The 15,604-nt window shown below is 35.5% G+C and overlaps 3 protein-coding genes and 1 long non-coding RNA gene across 7 annotated transcripts in view; 2 read left to right on the top strand and 2 right to left on the bottom strand.

Moving 5' to 3' along the window:
* Window positions 1-1,772: 1,772 nt before the first annotated feature.
* LOC100185464 (protein canopy homolog 3-like) lies at window positions 1,773-4,821 on the bottom strand. 2 transcript variants are annotated; one of them, XM_018817446.2, is made up of 8 exons: window positions 4,634-4,821; window positions 4,338-4,435; window positions 3,895-4,000; window positions 3,467-3,593; window positions 3,286-3,372; window positions 2,840-2,975; window positions 2,487-2,581; window positions 1,773-2,110 (listed from the first exon to the last, which is right to left on the bottom strand). In XM_018817446.2, exons 4-8 carry the CDS (start codon window positions 3,580-3,582, stop codon window positions 1,984-1,986), a joined length of 561 nt encoding a protein of 186 aa, XP_018672991.1. In that variant the 5' UTR covers window positions 3,583-3,593; window positions 3,895-4,000; window positions 4,338-4,435; window positions 4,634-4,821; the 3' UTR covers window positions 1,773-1,983. The 2 variants fall into 2 exon arrangements, with proteins under 2 accessions (XP_018672991.1, XP_002121886.1); XM_002121850.3 differs by lacking the exons at window positions 4,338-4,435; window positions 4,634-4,821 and adding an exon at window positions 4,184-4,325.
* An 892-nt stretch (window positions 4,822-5,713) lies between these two features.
* On the bottom strand, window positions 5,714-6,911 carry LOC113475785. The gene is made up of 4 exons (XR_003397555.1): window positions 6,761-6,911; window positions 6,634-6,691; window positions 6,543-6,586; window positions 5,714-6,167 (listed from the first exon to the last, which is right to left on the bottom strand). It is a non-coding gene; the product is annotated as an uncharacterized LOC113475785 (long non-coding RNA).
* Window positions 6,912-8,597: 1,686 nt separating this feature from the next.
* Window positions 8,598-11,883, top strand: LOC100175969 (E-selectin-like). Its single transcript, XM_002122155.3, has 8 exons — window positions 8,598-8,670; window positions 9,027-9,169; window positions 9,325-9,410; window positions 9,803-9,948; window positions 10,329-10,499; window positions 10,675-10,851; window positions 11,149-11,336; window positions 11,559-11,883. The coding sequence occupies exons 1-8, from the start codon at window positions 8,613-8,615 to the stop codon at window positions 11,595-11,597; spliced, it is 1,008 nt and encodes a 335-aa protein (XP_002122191.1). The 5' UTR covers window positions 8,598-8,612; the 3' UTR covers window positions 11,598-11,883.
* Window positions 11,884-12,057: 174 nt separating this feature from the next.
* The window catches only part of LOC100186165, a 4,778-nt gene continuing 1,231 nt past the window's right edge, over window positions 12,058-15,604 (top strand). For 2 of the 3 annotated variants that reach the window (XR_003397554.1, XM_026840563.1), the window contains exons 1-10: window positions 12,058-12,381; window positions 12,473-12,541; window positions 12,617-12,775; window positions 12,939-13,087; window positions 13,536-13,678; window positions 14,342-14,414; window positions 14,641-14,719; window positions 14,844-15,001; window positions 15,133-15,251; window positions 15,351-15,509. Coding sequence is in view for 2 of the 3 variants with exons in the window: in XM_026840563.1 (XP_026696364.1) it covers window positions 12,295-12,381; window positions 12,473-12,541; window positions 12,617-12,775; window positions 12,939-13,087; window positions 13,536-13,678; window positions 14,342-14,414; window positions 14,641-14,719; window positions 14,844-15,001; window positions 15,133-15,251; window positions 15,351-15,496 (1,182 nt within the window). In the remaining variant the exon portion in view is untranslated. The remainder of the gene's footprint in view (window positions 12,382-12,472; window positions 12,542-12,616; window positions 12,776-12,938; window positions 13,088-13,535; window positions 13,679-14,341; window positions 14,415-14,640; window positions 14,720-14,843; window positions 15,002-15,132; window positions 15,252-15,350; window positions 15,510-15,604) is intronic. The other variant, XM_002121792.5, reaches the window with a different exon arrangement.

Genomic DNA, 15,604 nt, shown 5'->3' with positions numbered 1-15,604 from the left:
CTTAACAAACGGGGCATATGAGGGTAGGTTGATGTCACCCGGTCTATTTCTACATTGTAAAAACGCAATTCAACATTGCGTAAGGTTTCTGAGATGTTTGACAACAATTCTATTTATATTTAAACTACTCCTCTGACTTCTATACGATGTACTGGTAATTAAAGTGAAAATAAAGCAGGCGTACCTTAAATGAAATCCACTCAAGAGAGATATAATTGTTTAAATGCTTTGTTTTAACAATAGGTACGTGAAGAAACAAAAGAGAAAACTCAACAAGTTTTGCGCATTTCTTTCTGTGTACATATAACAACACAACAGAGCGTAGTGGTTTCTCCAAGCACGTTGGTTTTGTTCTTTTAGTATTTTGGATTCGGGACGGGTTCACCCTCATAGTTGTTCCCGCATATGAAATTTGACGGTCGATTTAATCTATACAGTGGTCCGTGCAATATGAAGCAATTATGTACAAAGCCGTCAACTAATGCAGTTTATTAAAAAATCAATCATCTACGTAAAAAGCAGTAAAATATACGTTCTGTGGTATAGTACGTGTATTAAAGCTATAGTAAAAGTATTTAGAATTTAGCATGATAACCTTTTACGCGAGAGGCTTTGGCCGGATTTCTCTTCGGCTTATAGTCAACTTGCTACCACTTCGGTCGAGTTGTTCAATTACCAAGAAATCTGGCCGCTTTAAGGGTACCAGTAGTGTAATAAGCTATAAATGCTCCTTGCAGGCTGCTTTGTAGCGTTAATTAAAGCACACCGGTTTACCACATAAACGTAATCCGTAACCTTTACCGTTTTGTATATCACTAACCGTATCCTGTGTATTGGATAATGGTAATATACATGACGTATTTTACGACCGTGGGTGGATATTCAATACAATACATTATAATGAACTAAATTATTGCGATGTAAATTAAGTTTATAAGATTACGTAAACTTTCGTATCTCTAAACTTTAACTTGAAAAACGCCCAAAAGTAGCAACAGTTATAGAAGAGTTCAGCCAGCAGCATATATATTATACTATACAGTAAAACAATACAACAGAAAAGTGGTTTCATCTCAGTTTAATCAGCATTAGATTATACTTTGTCATGTACGTGGTTACGCAGGTCACAGTCCTAACCTTTAGACTGGGATCGGCCAATTTGATTTATGTGGAAGGCACGAAGAGGATATCCAAAACATGAAGTCGTGTGTATAACTGGTACTCAGGCCAGCAAACGTGCCGTAATTAAGGTTAATTTATCGTTTCAGGCCAATCCCACCTGCGCGAATGGCTTTGAATGTTTAAACATTGGCAAGTTATACCGTTTCTCGTTCACATAACTCAATTGGCTGCGGTGACGACACACGGGTACGATTAAAAGGTTCCTACCATTACGCGATAAATAATGACTGTATATTCTATTTTCAGAGATGACATATTTGGGGACCAAAACAACAGTAAACCCCGGACTTTCCCTTATTAGCGTGGCTTATCCCACACTCTTATTACGCACCATTTAAAATCCCACTTCTTATATTCGCAAACTTAAAAAAATATAGTATAACAGGGAGGGGTAGGATGGGACACTTTATTCTGTTTTCGCGTCATATTTGGTAGTAAATCAAGGGTATTTAAAGAATTATATAACTGTAGCCTAGAGAGTCTAAAATGGCACTGTTAATTGCTTGAAACTTTCAGGAAATGTGTGATTAATCTAAAGGTATTCAGTCTTATCCCACAGTACTACATTAAAAGAATACACAATTTATTCCGTATAGGTTGTCTATTACTGGCTTCGCGACAGATTTTTAAGTAATTACATTTTTCTTAGACGCAAATGTGTCCGTAAAGCGAAGAGGTATTATGCATTTATTATATACCTTTCCATATATTTTCTACATATTATATATTTTTACTCGCCGGGAAAAAAGTCAGAAACCACCACGAATAACTCAACATTCAAATAACCGTGTTAATTTTACGTTAAAGATCTTGCTTATTTCTTAACTCGGGATGTTTCTCGAGCACAACATCAAAAGCTTTTACCCATAGATCGTCACGTGCTGAAGTTTCGTTGAGACATTCATCGGAATCTTCCACAGTAAAAACTCTGTATGGTAGAGCGAGGTAAGGTGGGACACATTTTTTTGCGGGGTAACATGGAACAAAAAACATTTATAAAATTATATAACTGTATCCTCAAGACTTTTAAAGGGAGAGTGACGTTGTTAATTGTTAATAACGCTATATGTGCTTATATCTCATTTGACGCCATATATTACTATATATATATACCGGTATTTTTAGGACTTTTTTAAGGAGTGTTGTTAATTGTTAATAACACGATTTGGAAATAGGGATATATGTGTTTACCGTATTCCATCTGACGTCATATAGCACTATATAACGTAAATATTAGATAGATAAACTAATTTTACCAGACTGTAGCCGACAGTATGCAGTAAATGCTGGAAAAATATATATACCTATTTCTGCACAAATAATCAAACAAATCTTCTTTTTCTTCATTGGTGTTCCATCTCATTAAGTTGTTTTCCTCTCGATTTATGATTTCGTCGCACTGGATGGGTAAAAAAATATATATATAGTGCGGTAGGGGAAGAGGGGACACCTTTTCGTTCTATTTTCTCGTTCCATTTAATAGTAAAGTAAGAACTTTCAAAGAATTATTGAACCATATCCTTGCGATTTCAATAGACCATTTTTTATTGTTTAAAAAACGATCAGGATATTTGGATATTATGCGCTAAAGGTGTTTTATCTTTCCCCTAAGTAGTATAATAATGAATATTTTTTTGATTTTTAAAGCACAACTCACCATCGCCAGCAAGCGGTTAGTTTCAGGATGTCTATAAGCGTCGTATTTACGCGCTAGCTCATCTGCAGCGTTGTCGTTTTCCTCCTGCGATTTAATCAAGGAATTGACCTCTTTCAGGTCATGTGACTTCACGTATCTGTGTACCAAAAGTAAATTTTGGTAGAACTCTTCCGGAGTAGGGCAGAGTAGTTAAATGTACAATTTTATCGGTTAGGTAATGCGTGGTTTAGGCATAGTAGGACGAAATATGATATTTAGATATAGAAGAGTGGCATAAGATGGGACCTGTTTTCACTTTTTGTTCTCGCCCCATTTGGTGGTAAAGAAACAATATTTACAGATTTATATAAACGTAGCCACGCTACTTTACAAGAGCGTTTAAAAATACGACTTGAAAATATGGAATTTAAGTGCTCACACCTTACACCATAGCACTATATGCTTACCTGAATTTGGTTTTATCCGCTTGTTGCGGTAAGTACCCAAGCATACTGTTACAAACTTCTTCGATTGCTACGAGCATCGGTAAAGCCCTAAACATAAAATTTTTTATTACCGTTTCGTGGATTGAACTTTAAAAATATTTGTTTACAAATTTTAACAAACTATTACTAAAAAACGGATTACTTTTCTCTTTTTCTTTCCGCTTTTGATTTTCTTCGATCTTTTCTCTTTTTCTCTTTTAGTTGCTCCTCCGTTAGATCTGCTTCTCCTTTCAACGAATGTTTGATTTCCTCCACCATTAACCGACAAACTATAAGAGTTTAGAATATGAACTGGTCACAGCAAAAAGAAAATTTTAAACAAATATAGTAGGATGGGGGAACATGGGACTTGTTTTGTTTTTATTTTCTGGTTCCATTCGGTAGTAAACAAAACATTTAAATAATTATAAAACCGTATCACCAAGGCTCCCCTAGACCGTTGTTAATTGTTTAAATGTTTGTTTATTGGGTGCTAAAGGAGTCCCATACCCATGTTTTCCCACACTACTATATAAACTGTCACAGCAAAAAGTTAAGTTGTATACAAATATATTCACTCATTTTATATACCGTGGCAATTGTTCGGAAACTTTTTGTTATCGTAAGCGACCCCCGGTGGGCGGGATCCACTTTTCTTCGGTTTCTTTTTGTCTTTCTTGGACAAAGTGGCATCACTCTAGAAAACTCGTAATATTACTGCATTTAAATAATAATAATAATATTATACGTTTAATTTGACTTTTCGATTATTTTAAAATATTTTTAACGGAAAGACAGGATATAGCGACAAAGCAACAGTTGTTAAAACACGCTTACAGTTAAAAACATATTTACATTTTATGGTAGTATTTTACCTTACCTGACATAAGTATATTAATAGAATTAGTGCGACAACCAAACTCGCTAAATATTTTTTACAAAACTTATGTGCCATTTGAAGTTTATACAGAAGTTTTTGAAACGATAAAAGTTAACACTATTGTATATACTAAACTAATGACCAGAGTACTTACATCTCCAAGAGGCTTTATATGTTTGCGTTGTATAACATATGGACAAATTCACATGAACCAGCAATGTCTCGTCTTTTGTATAAACCACACGTGGCTCACTGCGTCAGAATAACACGTTGTCAAAATAGCATAACGGCATACAAGATTCAAGCAACACAAATATTGGCTTACAAAACAAAAGAGCACAGCTCTAATGAATGGGCACGTACTGTGATTCACCAACTAACGGTCGGCCACCCAGCTTTGTGAAATACTGACAAATAACAAGAATTGTGAAATTAAAGAGTCCATTTTACCTTAACCATATTGAATTGAAATTGTTATCAAATCTTTATATGTTGAATTAAGAGTTTGTGCCAACTGGTTATCTCGGAGTAACTTCCCAACTCGGTCGCTTGCCACACGCATTCGGCATCTAATACTTAGTGATTAGTTCGACCATTGTTTTAAAATTTAAATTGAGTGTTTTGCTTCAGTATAGAAAGTAACATTAAAAACAATCTTTTTTTTTTATTTTAGTTGCGCTTGTTTTGGTTAATGAGTGTATCTTTTCGGTGCGGGGCAGCAGTTACTAAAAGTCTCTTAATAATGCTTCCTGAAAAATTAAAACAGGATTAAAATACCTTCATAGCTTATGTGGCTGGCGTTGGTGGAAAGCCACTACGGCACGACAAGCCCCCAGCCAATGGTAGTGGGTTTCTACTTAGGTGAGAAACCCTTGCGGGATGTTACTGTCCACGCAGGTTAAAGAAACCCCAATAGACAAAAATAATACAACAAATGCACATACACATGTGCACGACAGCAACGACAAAAAGACAAAAATAATACAACGAGGTGCAAATACAAAAGTTCGAAAGAACATGCAATACACACAACAGCTCATTCATATCCAAAAATAGGACGATTACAAAAAAATAATTAACGTGGACCATTGAAATATCTTCAAAGAAAACCTGGTTCAAATCCTGAAGGATTAGCTGCAGTGTACACCATATTGAATGTCCGACCGCAAGGAGTCGAAGCCAACAACAGCTCCGCATGTCCCAATCAAAAGGTAAGTCGCCATGTTGGTACCGCGATACTCTAGTCATATCTCCACACAATATAATAACGTCCGGATGTAACGCATCGAAGCGACCGTTACGAGACTGCATCAGGTTGTTACGAACCGCATTGATAGTGACCCAACCGTAGCATCACTGTGTCGGTAGATTTAGCGTGGCATCACTGGCGGCGACGTCCACGCAACAACCCGACCGTGACGTAACTCGATAAAAACTGACGTAACCGCACCGAACGCAGGGTCATGACAGTACTCTGATCCACGGTATCGACGTCGTAGCGTAATTGTGACGTGGCCATCGTCCCAATCACGCTACATGACGTTTGAATATAAAAAGTTAGTGGCTTTATTTTATCGGGGCGAGGGAGTTATATGAAATGTAAAACAATGGACTTTAATTATGCGCATATTATACTGCGTGCTGATATTACTCGAGTATTTGTGTACCAACATATCGTTCTCACCAATCGATCAGGACAATACAGAATCGCTGAAGGATTCGACCTTTGTAGACGAGGTACCCAATAGAGTGTACAACAAGAAAATCTGATCCAACAAGATGTTCCCCATATTTTGATTGCATATATTTCATATGCGAAATGCACTAAAGTGGTGACTGACTAAAAATAGCTGGCAACATTAGGTCCAGCAGAATAAGGAGACAGCAGCACAGGCGGACACACATACAACACAAAACTCATACTTATAATACTCAAACCTCAAACCGTGTATCCTTTATCGGCGTCTTCGTCTTTGTTCTTCGTCTGCAAAACAAACATGACAATTACGTCATATTGCATACGTCATGGGAGCCAACATTTCAAACCATTAACAAATTTTTATTGAATTTTTCGTGTATTACTTTACTCGGAAATAGATTTCAAATTATTTTCCAGTGTTGTACATTAATGGAAGATTGGACACCTTTTACATTCCATCTTCTCCTTTCATTTAGACGTAAACCAAGAACATTCAAAGAATTATAAACCCGTTTCCCCACTACTCCCATAAACCGTTGTTAAAAAACCGTTGTTAACACGATCAGGATATTTAGATATTTGTGCTAAAGGTGACCCGTCTTACCCAACCCTACTATAAATGTGATAATATCACAAACAATTAAGGATAATATACAATACCTGACGCTTTCCTTCGGCAGCTTTATTTGCTGACTTTTCTGCAACTATATAATCGTTAGCGTCTATATGTATATTATTACGTTATAACTACCTTCATTCGTCTTTCGTGTCATAACCGCTTGATCCGCTGTGACGTCACATACCATGTTCTAAAAATAGATAACACTTTAAAACGGGTATTTGTAAGCAATAAAGATTAATAAAAACAATGAACTTACGAAGTGGGTTCTTCTGTTGCGTCATCACCACTTCGTGGCGTCACATCTCTCATTTCATCTAAAAAAAACTGGTGTACGTAATAATGCCTATTGTGAATTATACTTTACCATTTGTTTGATCTTAATGCTTCATTTCTAGCTACCAACACGAATTTATTTTTAATTAAATTAATACGACAGTATATAAGTAATGTGCCTTGCGACGACGCAAATCGCGCATGGGGCCGCATGAAAAGAGTCGCAAAAGGCACCGTGACGTCGCAAACGCGTGTTCTCGGACGTGAACGTGGCTATGACGTAATATGGCGATGGCGAAGCGGTAATGACGCGATGTCATACATACGTAACCTGACGTAACGTAGCGATTGTGATGTCACGTCTCGAGTGACTTGTATTGTGACAAAATTATGAACCGTAGCGAAATTCCTGAAAAAAGTTTGTTGAAAATTAAAAAAGATTAAACGTTAAATACCAATCGCAAGGCACAATACTAATGTACTAAAATTATTGTAATAGGTTTACTCATAACTATGTAATTTAGTCATAAATAGTCATATATATTGTAGTAGAATATTAGTTTATAATTTAGTATAACATTCAATAACTAAATAAAAACATAGTTTATACAACTATAAGTAATACTAAACGGCAACAATACGGTATAAGTACTTAACTTCAACTCTTGCAGAAGAAACAAATATAATCCTGCAGTAAATTCATCCAAACAGTGTAGTTCGTCGCCGCTTTATCCAAACTGCCTTGTAAAGTTGCAACGTGTGGTAAGGACGACGTTTTACATGCCCGGGGAATCAACGAAAAGCGGGAGACGTCGGCTAATCAAAATGGTTGTGGCGGTTGATTTAAATTCTCCACGTTTCTCGGTTGCGTGTGTGCCATAGTACAGTATAATTAAGCACGCAAGTTGTCATATGCATCCCTTTTCGTCGAACAGCTGTTTATGTTGTTGTTCTTGGGCATGATCATTTCCTAATTAACAGCAGTCTATGAAAGTCGTGATTCGGGATACGGTTGACGGAACGCGGGCAAAGCCTAGACTTTTTTAAATTTTTCCGCTTTTACGAATCCAAATTTAAGAGTCTCCTTAACATACGTGCTTCAATGCATATTTGCTGATGTTATATATAGTGCATGTAAGTTTATTCCCTATGGTAATGTTAATCATTTACTTCCCATTGCAACTTCCCAATTATTGTATAACTGTTTCACAGCACCCACGTCACTTAGTTACGCACACAGCTGGTTTACTGTATAGCACATTAAGGTAGTTGCAAAAAGATGAGGAAATAGTTATAGTAGGGTGGGGGAAGACGGGACACCTTTTCGTTTAGTTTTTTCTTTTCATTTGGTAGTAAACAAAGAACGTTCAATGAATTATAAAACCGTATTTTTAACGACTTCCACAGACCGTTGTTAATTGTTTAAAACACGATCAGGCTGTTTGGATATTATGTGTTAAAGATGTCCTATCTTCCCCCACTCTACTATATCATAGTTTTTAGGAAGTGAAGTTTTAACCAATTTGGTCACTCATGGTAACATAGTTTTTTGGACTTTTATTATTAGGCCTGCACATATTATGCATCAGTTTTAACCATTTATAATAGATAGTAGGTTGGGAAAGATGGGACACCTTTTTCTACTATTTTTGTTGTTCCATTTGGTAGAAAACAAAAAACTTGCAGCAAATTGTAATACTGTGTCCTTGCGGCTCCCATCAAACGTTATTATTTGTTTAAAATAAGACCAGGAATTACGTGTTAAAGATGTCTCATCTTACCCCACAGTCTTTTACTTATCTTTTGTTTTAAGTAGCTTGGATTGGCTCAATAAAATGTATAATATTTTGCTCACAAGCATTAAAATCTGTCTCAGCTTGGTCATATTATTTGGTAAGTTGGCAATAAATCCATCAATAATGGGTTGTCTATATTTTGTTAAATCTATTATACTTTAAGAAACAGTAGGTTCAATACAAAACGATTGGTTTGGTACCACGGCTTAGTGGTTAGGCACGCATGGTGACCAAATTCTGACTTTGGTAATATATTGCAATCGTATGTGTCCTTAAGCAAGACACAAAATTGTTGCAACCCAGTAGTCACTAATTATCATTCATAAGAAAAAAAACAATCACCCACCAAATCGCATACTTGGTACATTAAATAAATAAAACTGTTAAATAACACCAGTCAAGTAAGAATAATTATGCGTCAAGATAAAACTTAACTTGGCAAACTTTTTTTAGATCCCAAGGTAAATGGACAATTTCATTTTTCTGAGATATCTCTTCAATCCCCGATATCTTCGATTGGTTCCAATGTCATTGCTACTGCAAATGTGACTTATCTTGGTAGCTCAGGTTTAGAATTATCATGGAAAATAAACCATGTACGTTTGATTGTAAATAATATGATGTGTCATGGGGTTTACAATAAATATATAAAAATTGGTTTGTGTTAGGTGTTGGATTTATAATAAACACAGATTTATTTAGTTTATTAAATAGTTTTAACTTTTAAAGCGGTCACACGATTGTTAATTAGGACACTGTTGAAGCATATTGGATTGAGCATAACCAAATACCACGGCATGCTACTCTATCTACAAATGATTATAATACATTATCAAGGTATTTTAAACGTATTTAAACATGGTACTATAGGCCTATAGCACAGTGGTTAAAATAATTACTTGTAAACGGAGAATACCTAGTTCGAACTTCGTGTTATTACATTGGACCATAGCAAAAACGACCATTGGGTTGTAGGCTTGGAGCAATTACCTTTATTTTAACTTTAGGACATATATGTCTACAATGATAGCAGAAACAGGACTAGACCTCTATAACCTCATGTGTAAACTGTAAAGAGGGACCCTTTTCCCACTGTGGTATAACGTCATTAAGAACTTGGTGCACAATATGACACCCATGTTATAACTCTGATCCATGTTATGTAAAGATAAATAAGGGAAATGTTATTTCACGTATACTGCTATTTTGTTACAATGTTCTATTTTTAGTACAACAACATCAGTTGTCAGCACTGGAGACACGTTCTCTATGATCCTTGAAATCAAGAATGTAAGTTTGGACCTCAACAACTCAACAGTTTCTCTGAGTTGTGCTGTAGCAGGGTGTATCACTCAAGTTAATTTGTCTATAAAATGTAAGTGAAATTTAAAAAGTACTTATATATGGTGGAACGAACAGTAAAGAAGTTTGAACACAGTTGTGGTTCTTTCGTCATGGTTCTGCGTATTATAGTAGGGTGGAGATGGGACACCTTTAGCACATAATGTCTAAATATCCTGATCGTGTTTTAAATCATTAACAACTGTCTATGAAAGTCGTGAGATCATGGTTTTATAATTCTTCTTTGTTTACTACCGAATGGGTGGAGATAATATAGAAGGAAAATGTGTCCCACCTTCCCCCACCCTACTATATATAAAATACCACCCTATTTGCCATTTAACTTATACGTAATGTACCGGGCATGCATCTTAAAATTTGGCTTGGTTTAAAAGAAACGTGTTGTATTACTAGATTGTCAACCGTCTACTGGAAGTGGAGTTATTGCAACTATCAGTTCAGTACCATGTGGTTTTGGATGTACAGTGCAATATTCGTGTGCACCGGGATATACTGGGAATGATGTCACCGCAACATGTCAAGAAGACGCTACATTCGATGCTATCCCAATCTGTACACTGAGTAGTAAGTTTAAGTTTGTGAATGGTGTTGTATTGGTAAACTAATATTGATATAAGTATAATAGACAGTGCACCATACTTGATAATGCCTCTTATTGTATTTTAACTGTAAACCGGTTGTGATATAGTAAGTTTAATTGCTTTTTAATAGAGTATAGTAATACTCATACATGGTTTAGCATGTCCAAATTCTGACCTTCCATGCTCAAACCATCGATATTGCTTCTATCAAACTGGCTCTAGCAATGGCGGAAGCAATGTTACAGTTCAATGCAACACTGGTTATAGTGGTTCTGTGTCTGCAATGTGCGGTAATGATGGTAATTGGACTATAACACCCCAATCTCCGTGTCCAGGTTTGATGATTCATTGTTATGAATATGCTGACTCGTGGCATTAAGTGAATGTAGCTTATTTGTCCTGGCGTCGCGGATCATGAACAGTCGTAGTTCTAGCTGCTTCACAGATCTCGTGCCAGTTACGACTTATATGTAACTTAGCTGGTAATTTTTTTATTATTGACTTGTCCAAGGACACATTTGCTCGTAATGGTAGCATCGAGCCACGAACCGATTAATTCTAGTTTAGTATGTGCGCTAATCAATTTTGCGCCAATGCCAGCAATATGAACAAATAAAATCTGTTTTATCCAGCCTTGTGCCCTGTGTCCGATATCACATCCTCACCAGGAAGGTGTACAACTGCTACTGGTGATATGTTAGAAGGTCAAAACATAACTGTCACTTGTTGTAGTGGTTACGAAGGAGCTAGCACAATGTCTATTTGTACCTCGGATAGAAGTTGGTCTAACCTACCCACATGTACAAAAGCAGGTATCGAGGTATGTACTTATTAAAGAAGAATATATTAATAAAAACTCCTGTTTCAAGCAGTTGATCTGATTGTTGTGTTTTCTTCGGCGTAAATATTTTAACTCTAAAGTCTTGAACATTAATGGGATCCCACGGGCCAAACTGATACAGTTTATATAGTAGGGTGGGGGAAGATGGTACACCTTTAGCACATTAATCCACCTCACCGGATATGTATTTTTAAATTGCAGGTTAAAGAAGTTACTAGGTCAAACATTGTTATCCCTTGAAGATTGTACAATAAATTCTGCTTTCATATAATCTAATTATAACTTTGTAATTTGCATTGATTTGGTTGTTTTTTTGCATAAAGTTTTAACAATGTGCAGTGGTGAAGCTGTTAAAAATGAAAATGATATAATGTGGATATTGATTAATATATATAAATACTCTTTACTTTTAATATGTAAGTATCATGTTACAATATATATATTCTAAAATCATGCAGATTATTTTTCCGCTTATTGTCCGAATTTTTAAGGTGGCTATTACAATTTTTCCCTATTAAACAAAAAATTAAAGAATTTATTGGTATACAGTATACATAGAACCGGACGTAAAGCATCATGGTGAATGCACTTACAGAAAACAAAACCTTTCAAAGCTGGTAATAAAAACTAACAAAACCACAATGTGGGGTAAGACGGGACAAAAAACATTTCATACTATAGTAGTATTCTACTTAGTATTCTATGGCAATACATTCAACCGGAGATACATCAAAAAAACAATCTTTTAGGTTCTGTTGTCAGTATTTCCGAAACAGCGTATATTACCTTAATTTTATTAGTGGGGTAATATTTTTATGTGGTTGCGTGGCGTAACTACGAACGCGAGAGCGCGGCGCACACATCGACGGTTCGCTGTTTGCTTGTAAACAAGAAAAGCGCTTCGTCAACAGCTACCGTGGGCTAAATAGTAAACGCTATGAACATCAAAAACGTTTCTACCTTTCAACCCGTTCATTTTCAAACGGGAATATACAGCGACAATAGAAGAAAGCAAAATGCCAAGGTTGGTATTTATATTGTGGTGTTTGGTGAACGACGCAAATATTTAAAAATACCAAAGTGTGTGATTGGGATAAACATACAAATATTTATAGAGCCAAAAGACAAAGGAACAGTCGGAATCGGCAACTGAAACGGCAGAAGAAGTTAAAGAGAGAAACCAGGTATATTGTACAATAGAAGCAGTGAAGCACCAGTATAAAATTTCTTGTGAGTCATGCTATCTAATTTGTTCTCAGCGCTACTTGGACGTTCTAAGGGATTTGAAAAGGTTACGAGATCATTATTACAACGTATACCTTGGTAAACTTGAAGCAAAAGTTGAGAAACAGAGAAAAGAACTTGCTGCACATGAGGAAAAAATTAAGAAAAAACTCTTACTAGAACAAGAGCGAAAAGTAACAGAACTCACCTACTCAATAGTGATAAATTTTGCTCAATAGAGATAAAAAAAATTTACAACCCATTAAACCTAGAATTTGGTATTTTCTTTTTTTTGGCGAAATATCATTTAAAACCTAATATATACTTGTGTAAAACTGTCTGTTGTTTTACTAACAGGCAAAACTTGCTCACAAATTAATACATCGATTACCAAAGCACAATTTAAGGAACGATAGAGAATTTCTTCAAAAAGTTCCCAAATCAAGATTTTATCATTTGTTAGCTGTTGAAGATCTTATGAAAAGCAGAGGATTGCTAAAACACAAGTAAGAAAATATGGATATTGTATTAAAACATAGCATGTGTTTATGCTGTTACATCAATCTCACATCAATTTATACACAATTTCTTGCCTTTAACCCAAAAGTTATGGGTTCAAAGCTCATCGCTGCAACTGTCTTCAGTGTATGTGTTTTGGGCAATATATAAGGCACTTATCAGCAATTGCTTCAACTCAGTGGCCATCAATGAGTTGTCTAAAAATTGTGTGCCATATAGAAAAACAATCACCCACAAAGTTACGGTAACTTGTAAGCTAGCACGAGGTCGAGGTGTATAAAATAGAATATTGGTGTTATATCGACTTTCGTTTACTTGTCACAAGAGAGAATAAATTAGTTTACAATCATAAAAATTCTACTGTGCCTATGGTAACCAAGCGACCAAACTGTTTTCCTGTTGTTTTTTTTAAACTTAAAGTTGAACCTTTAACAGATACGAAGTTGAGCAATTTTGGCAAAGAGTAAAATCTGACCAAGATTTGTGGAAGAGGCCTGTACCATCATTCATATCTCCTGATGCATTTACTGAACAGATGTTATCCAGATACAGCTCACTAACATCACATTCATTTCATGGTAAAGTGATACATTGAATTTGACCATTACCTGATAAATGAATTTAAAAAATGAAAAAAAAAAAACAATCACCCACAAAGTAACATACATGGTAACTTGTAAGCTGGCATGAGGTGGAGAACTCGTGTGATAACGACTGTCGTTTTTCGGCCACGCGAGGATAAAGTAAGTTAGATTCATTCATTTAGGTTTTGCTTACTTTATCCTCGTGTGGCCGAAAAACGACAGTCATTATAACACAGATGTTCGTATACCTCGTGCCTCTTGCGAGTTACCAAGTATATGTTACTTTGTGGGTGATTTTTTTCATATTTTTATGTGTGGCTGATAATTTGAACAACCCATTAGTGAGCACTGGGTTGGAGCAGTTTCCGTTAAGTGTCTTGCCTAAGGAAACGCCGGACAATAAAATCAATATTTCACACTTTATGTTTTTTTAGGTCATCATGTACATAGTCAAAATCACTGAAATATAATTTTTAGGATATATGTTTGTGTCACCTTATTACACATTCAAGTTTTCCTTCTGTGCCCATGGCAATCCCTAATATTTCAAGTGTCTAAAATAATACTCTTAAGCTCATACTTCAATAAGCCACTTGAAAATTTAATTTGGTGGTATTACTTTTATACGGTACATGTATTTTCAGTGTGTATTTTTAGAGCAAAGCAGAACAGGAGACAATTTACCCGGCATACTTAAGAAGATGGACACAATTGCCTCTACTGATGAAAGGTACTTCTAATGCAATTTAAAATAATTAAACGGATTTTGTACTTGTGCTTTACAACTCCACAAAGATGTATTACTGTGTTTGTACTAAAATCAAACATATCTTTATCTAAGTTTATTTGCCTGTTTTCAGAGTTACTTTCCATTAAAATTCCAAGAAAATAGTTGTTTTAATATAATTCTTTTGAATGAAATGTACAGTATGTATACATAATGCATTCTCATACAGAGCTGAAACTCCGCCACTAGTATTTCCAGAGCAACCTAAATTCCCCAAACTTCATTCAATGAACGTTAACCTTACAAAGGTCAGTTTATTTATCAATTCAATAACAGTAACTGCATGCACATGTTTTATAATTAACACAGTATATGCAATGTCATGTTTCAATTGCACAGTTTTTTTATTTTTTTGTATAAATGTGTTTTCAGTCTCTGCCCAACTTTTTGGAACGAGAAAGTTTAATGAAAGAATCTGACCCTCCAGTTAACCAGAGACATCGGCGTAAAGCATTGCAACACCATATTAAAAAAGATGCTTATAATATAGCTGTGGTTAACACTGCAATGACGGAGCGATTTCTGAAAAAGTAAGGTTACATTATGTTTAGTAAGTTGTAACTTGTTTATATCTAAATCACTTACCAGATTGAAGTACCACATAAAATTTTAATGATTGTTAAAAGTTTAAAGGCTGTATTGTAACAATTGAACCATCTAGGAATAATTTGAACAAGTTGAACTACCATCCACTCTCGGAGATAACAGAACTATGGTGTGGTGGAAGTGAAACATCCTCCAATGTTTCATTCAAATCAAAAACACAAAGAAAAAACAAAGGTATGTAAACGAGTAACAAATGTGTTACCATGGTATTAAAATAGAACCATGGCAAAATACAACAATGCAGTTTTACCTAATCAAATATTCCTTAAACAGGTACACAGAAATTAAAGAAGGTTGCTGGTTTTGGTACTGAACATCAGTCGTCAACTTTAAAAACAATTGAAGAAATTGAAACCTCCCGAAACAATACCTATAATGATGGTAATTCTGGATTTTTTGTTTTGTATAATATACATTAAGTAATTGGAACTGTTGGTCCGGCGCCGTGGCGTAGTGGTTAGCGCGCCTGCCTGTAACCATTAGGTAATGGGTTCAAGGCTCGTCGCTGCTACCATTGTGGGCGTATG

Source organism: Ciona intestinalis, chromosome 2 (assembly GCF_000224145.3).
Source record: "Ciona intestinalis chromosome 2, KH, whole genome shotgun sequence".
Classification (NCBI taxonomy): Eukaryota; Metazoa; Chordata; class Ascidiacea; order Phlebobranchia; family Cionidae; genus Ciona; species Ciona intestinalis.
This window is presented reverse-complemented; position numbering and strand designations above follow the sequence as displayed.

Bases quoted from the DNA above. Each gene is read 5' to 3' on its own strand.
- LOC100185464 (XM_002121850.3), bottom strand. From the start codon at position 4,258: ATGGCACATAAGTTTTGTAAAAAATATTTAGCGAGTTTGGTTGTCGCA. The intron at 3,594-3,894 runs GTATATAAAATG...AAACTCTTATAG, and splicing joins GTTTCCGAACAATTGCCACG to TTTGTCGGTTAATGGTGGAG. The intron at 3,373-3,466 runs GTAATCCGTTTT...TTTTATGTTTAG, and splicing joins GCGGAAAGAAAAAGAGAAAA to GGCTTTACCGATGCTCGTAG.
- LOC100175969 (XM_002122155.3), top strand. From the start codon at position 8,613: ATGTATAATATTTTGCTCACAAGCATTAAAATCTGTCTCAGCTTGGTC. The intron at 8,671-9,026 runs GTAAGTTGGCAA...AACTTTTTTTAG, and splicing joins CAGCTTGGTCATATTATTTG to ATCCCAAGGTAAATGGACAA. The intron at 10,500-10,674 runs GTAAGTTTAAGT...TACATGGTTTAG, and splicing joins CCCAATCTGTACACTGAGTA to CATGTCCAAATTCTGACCTT.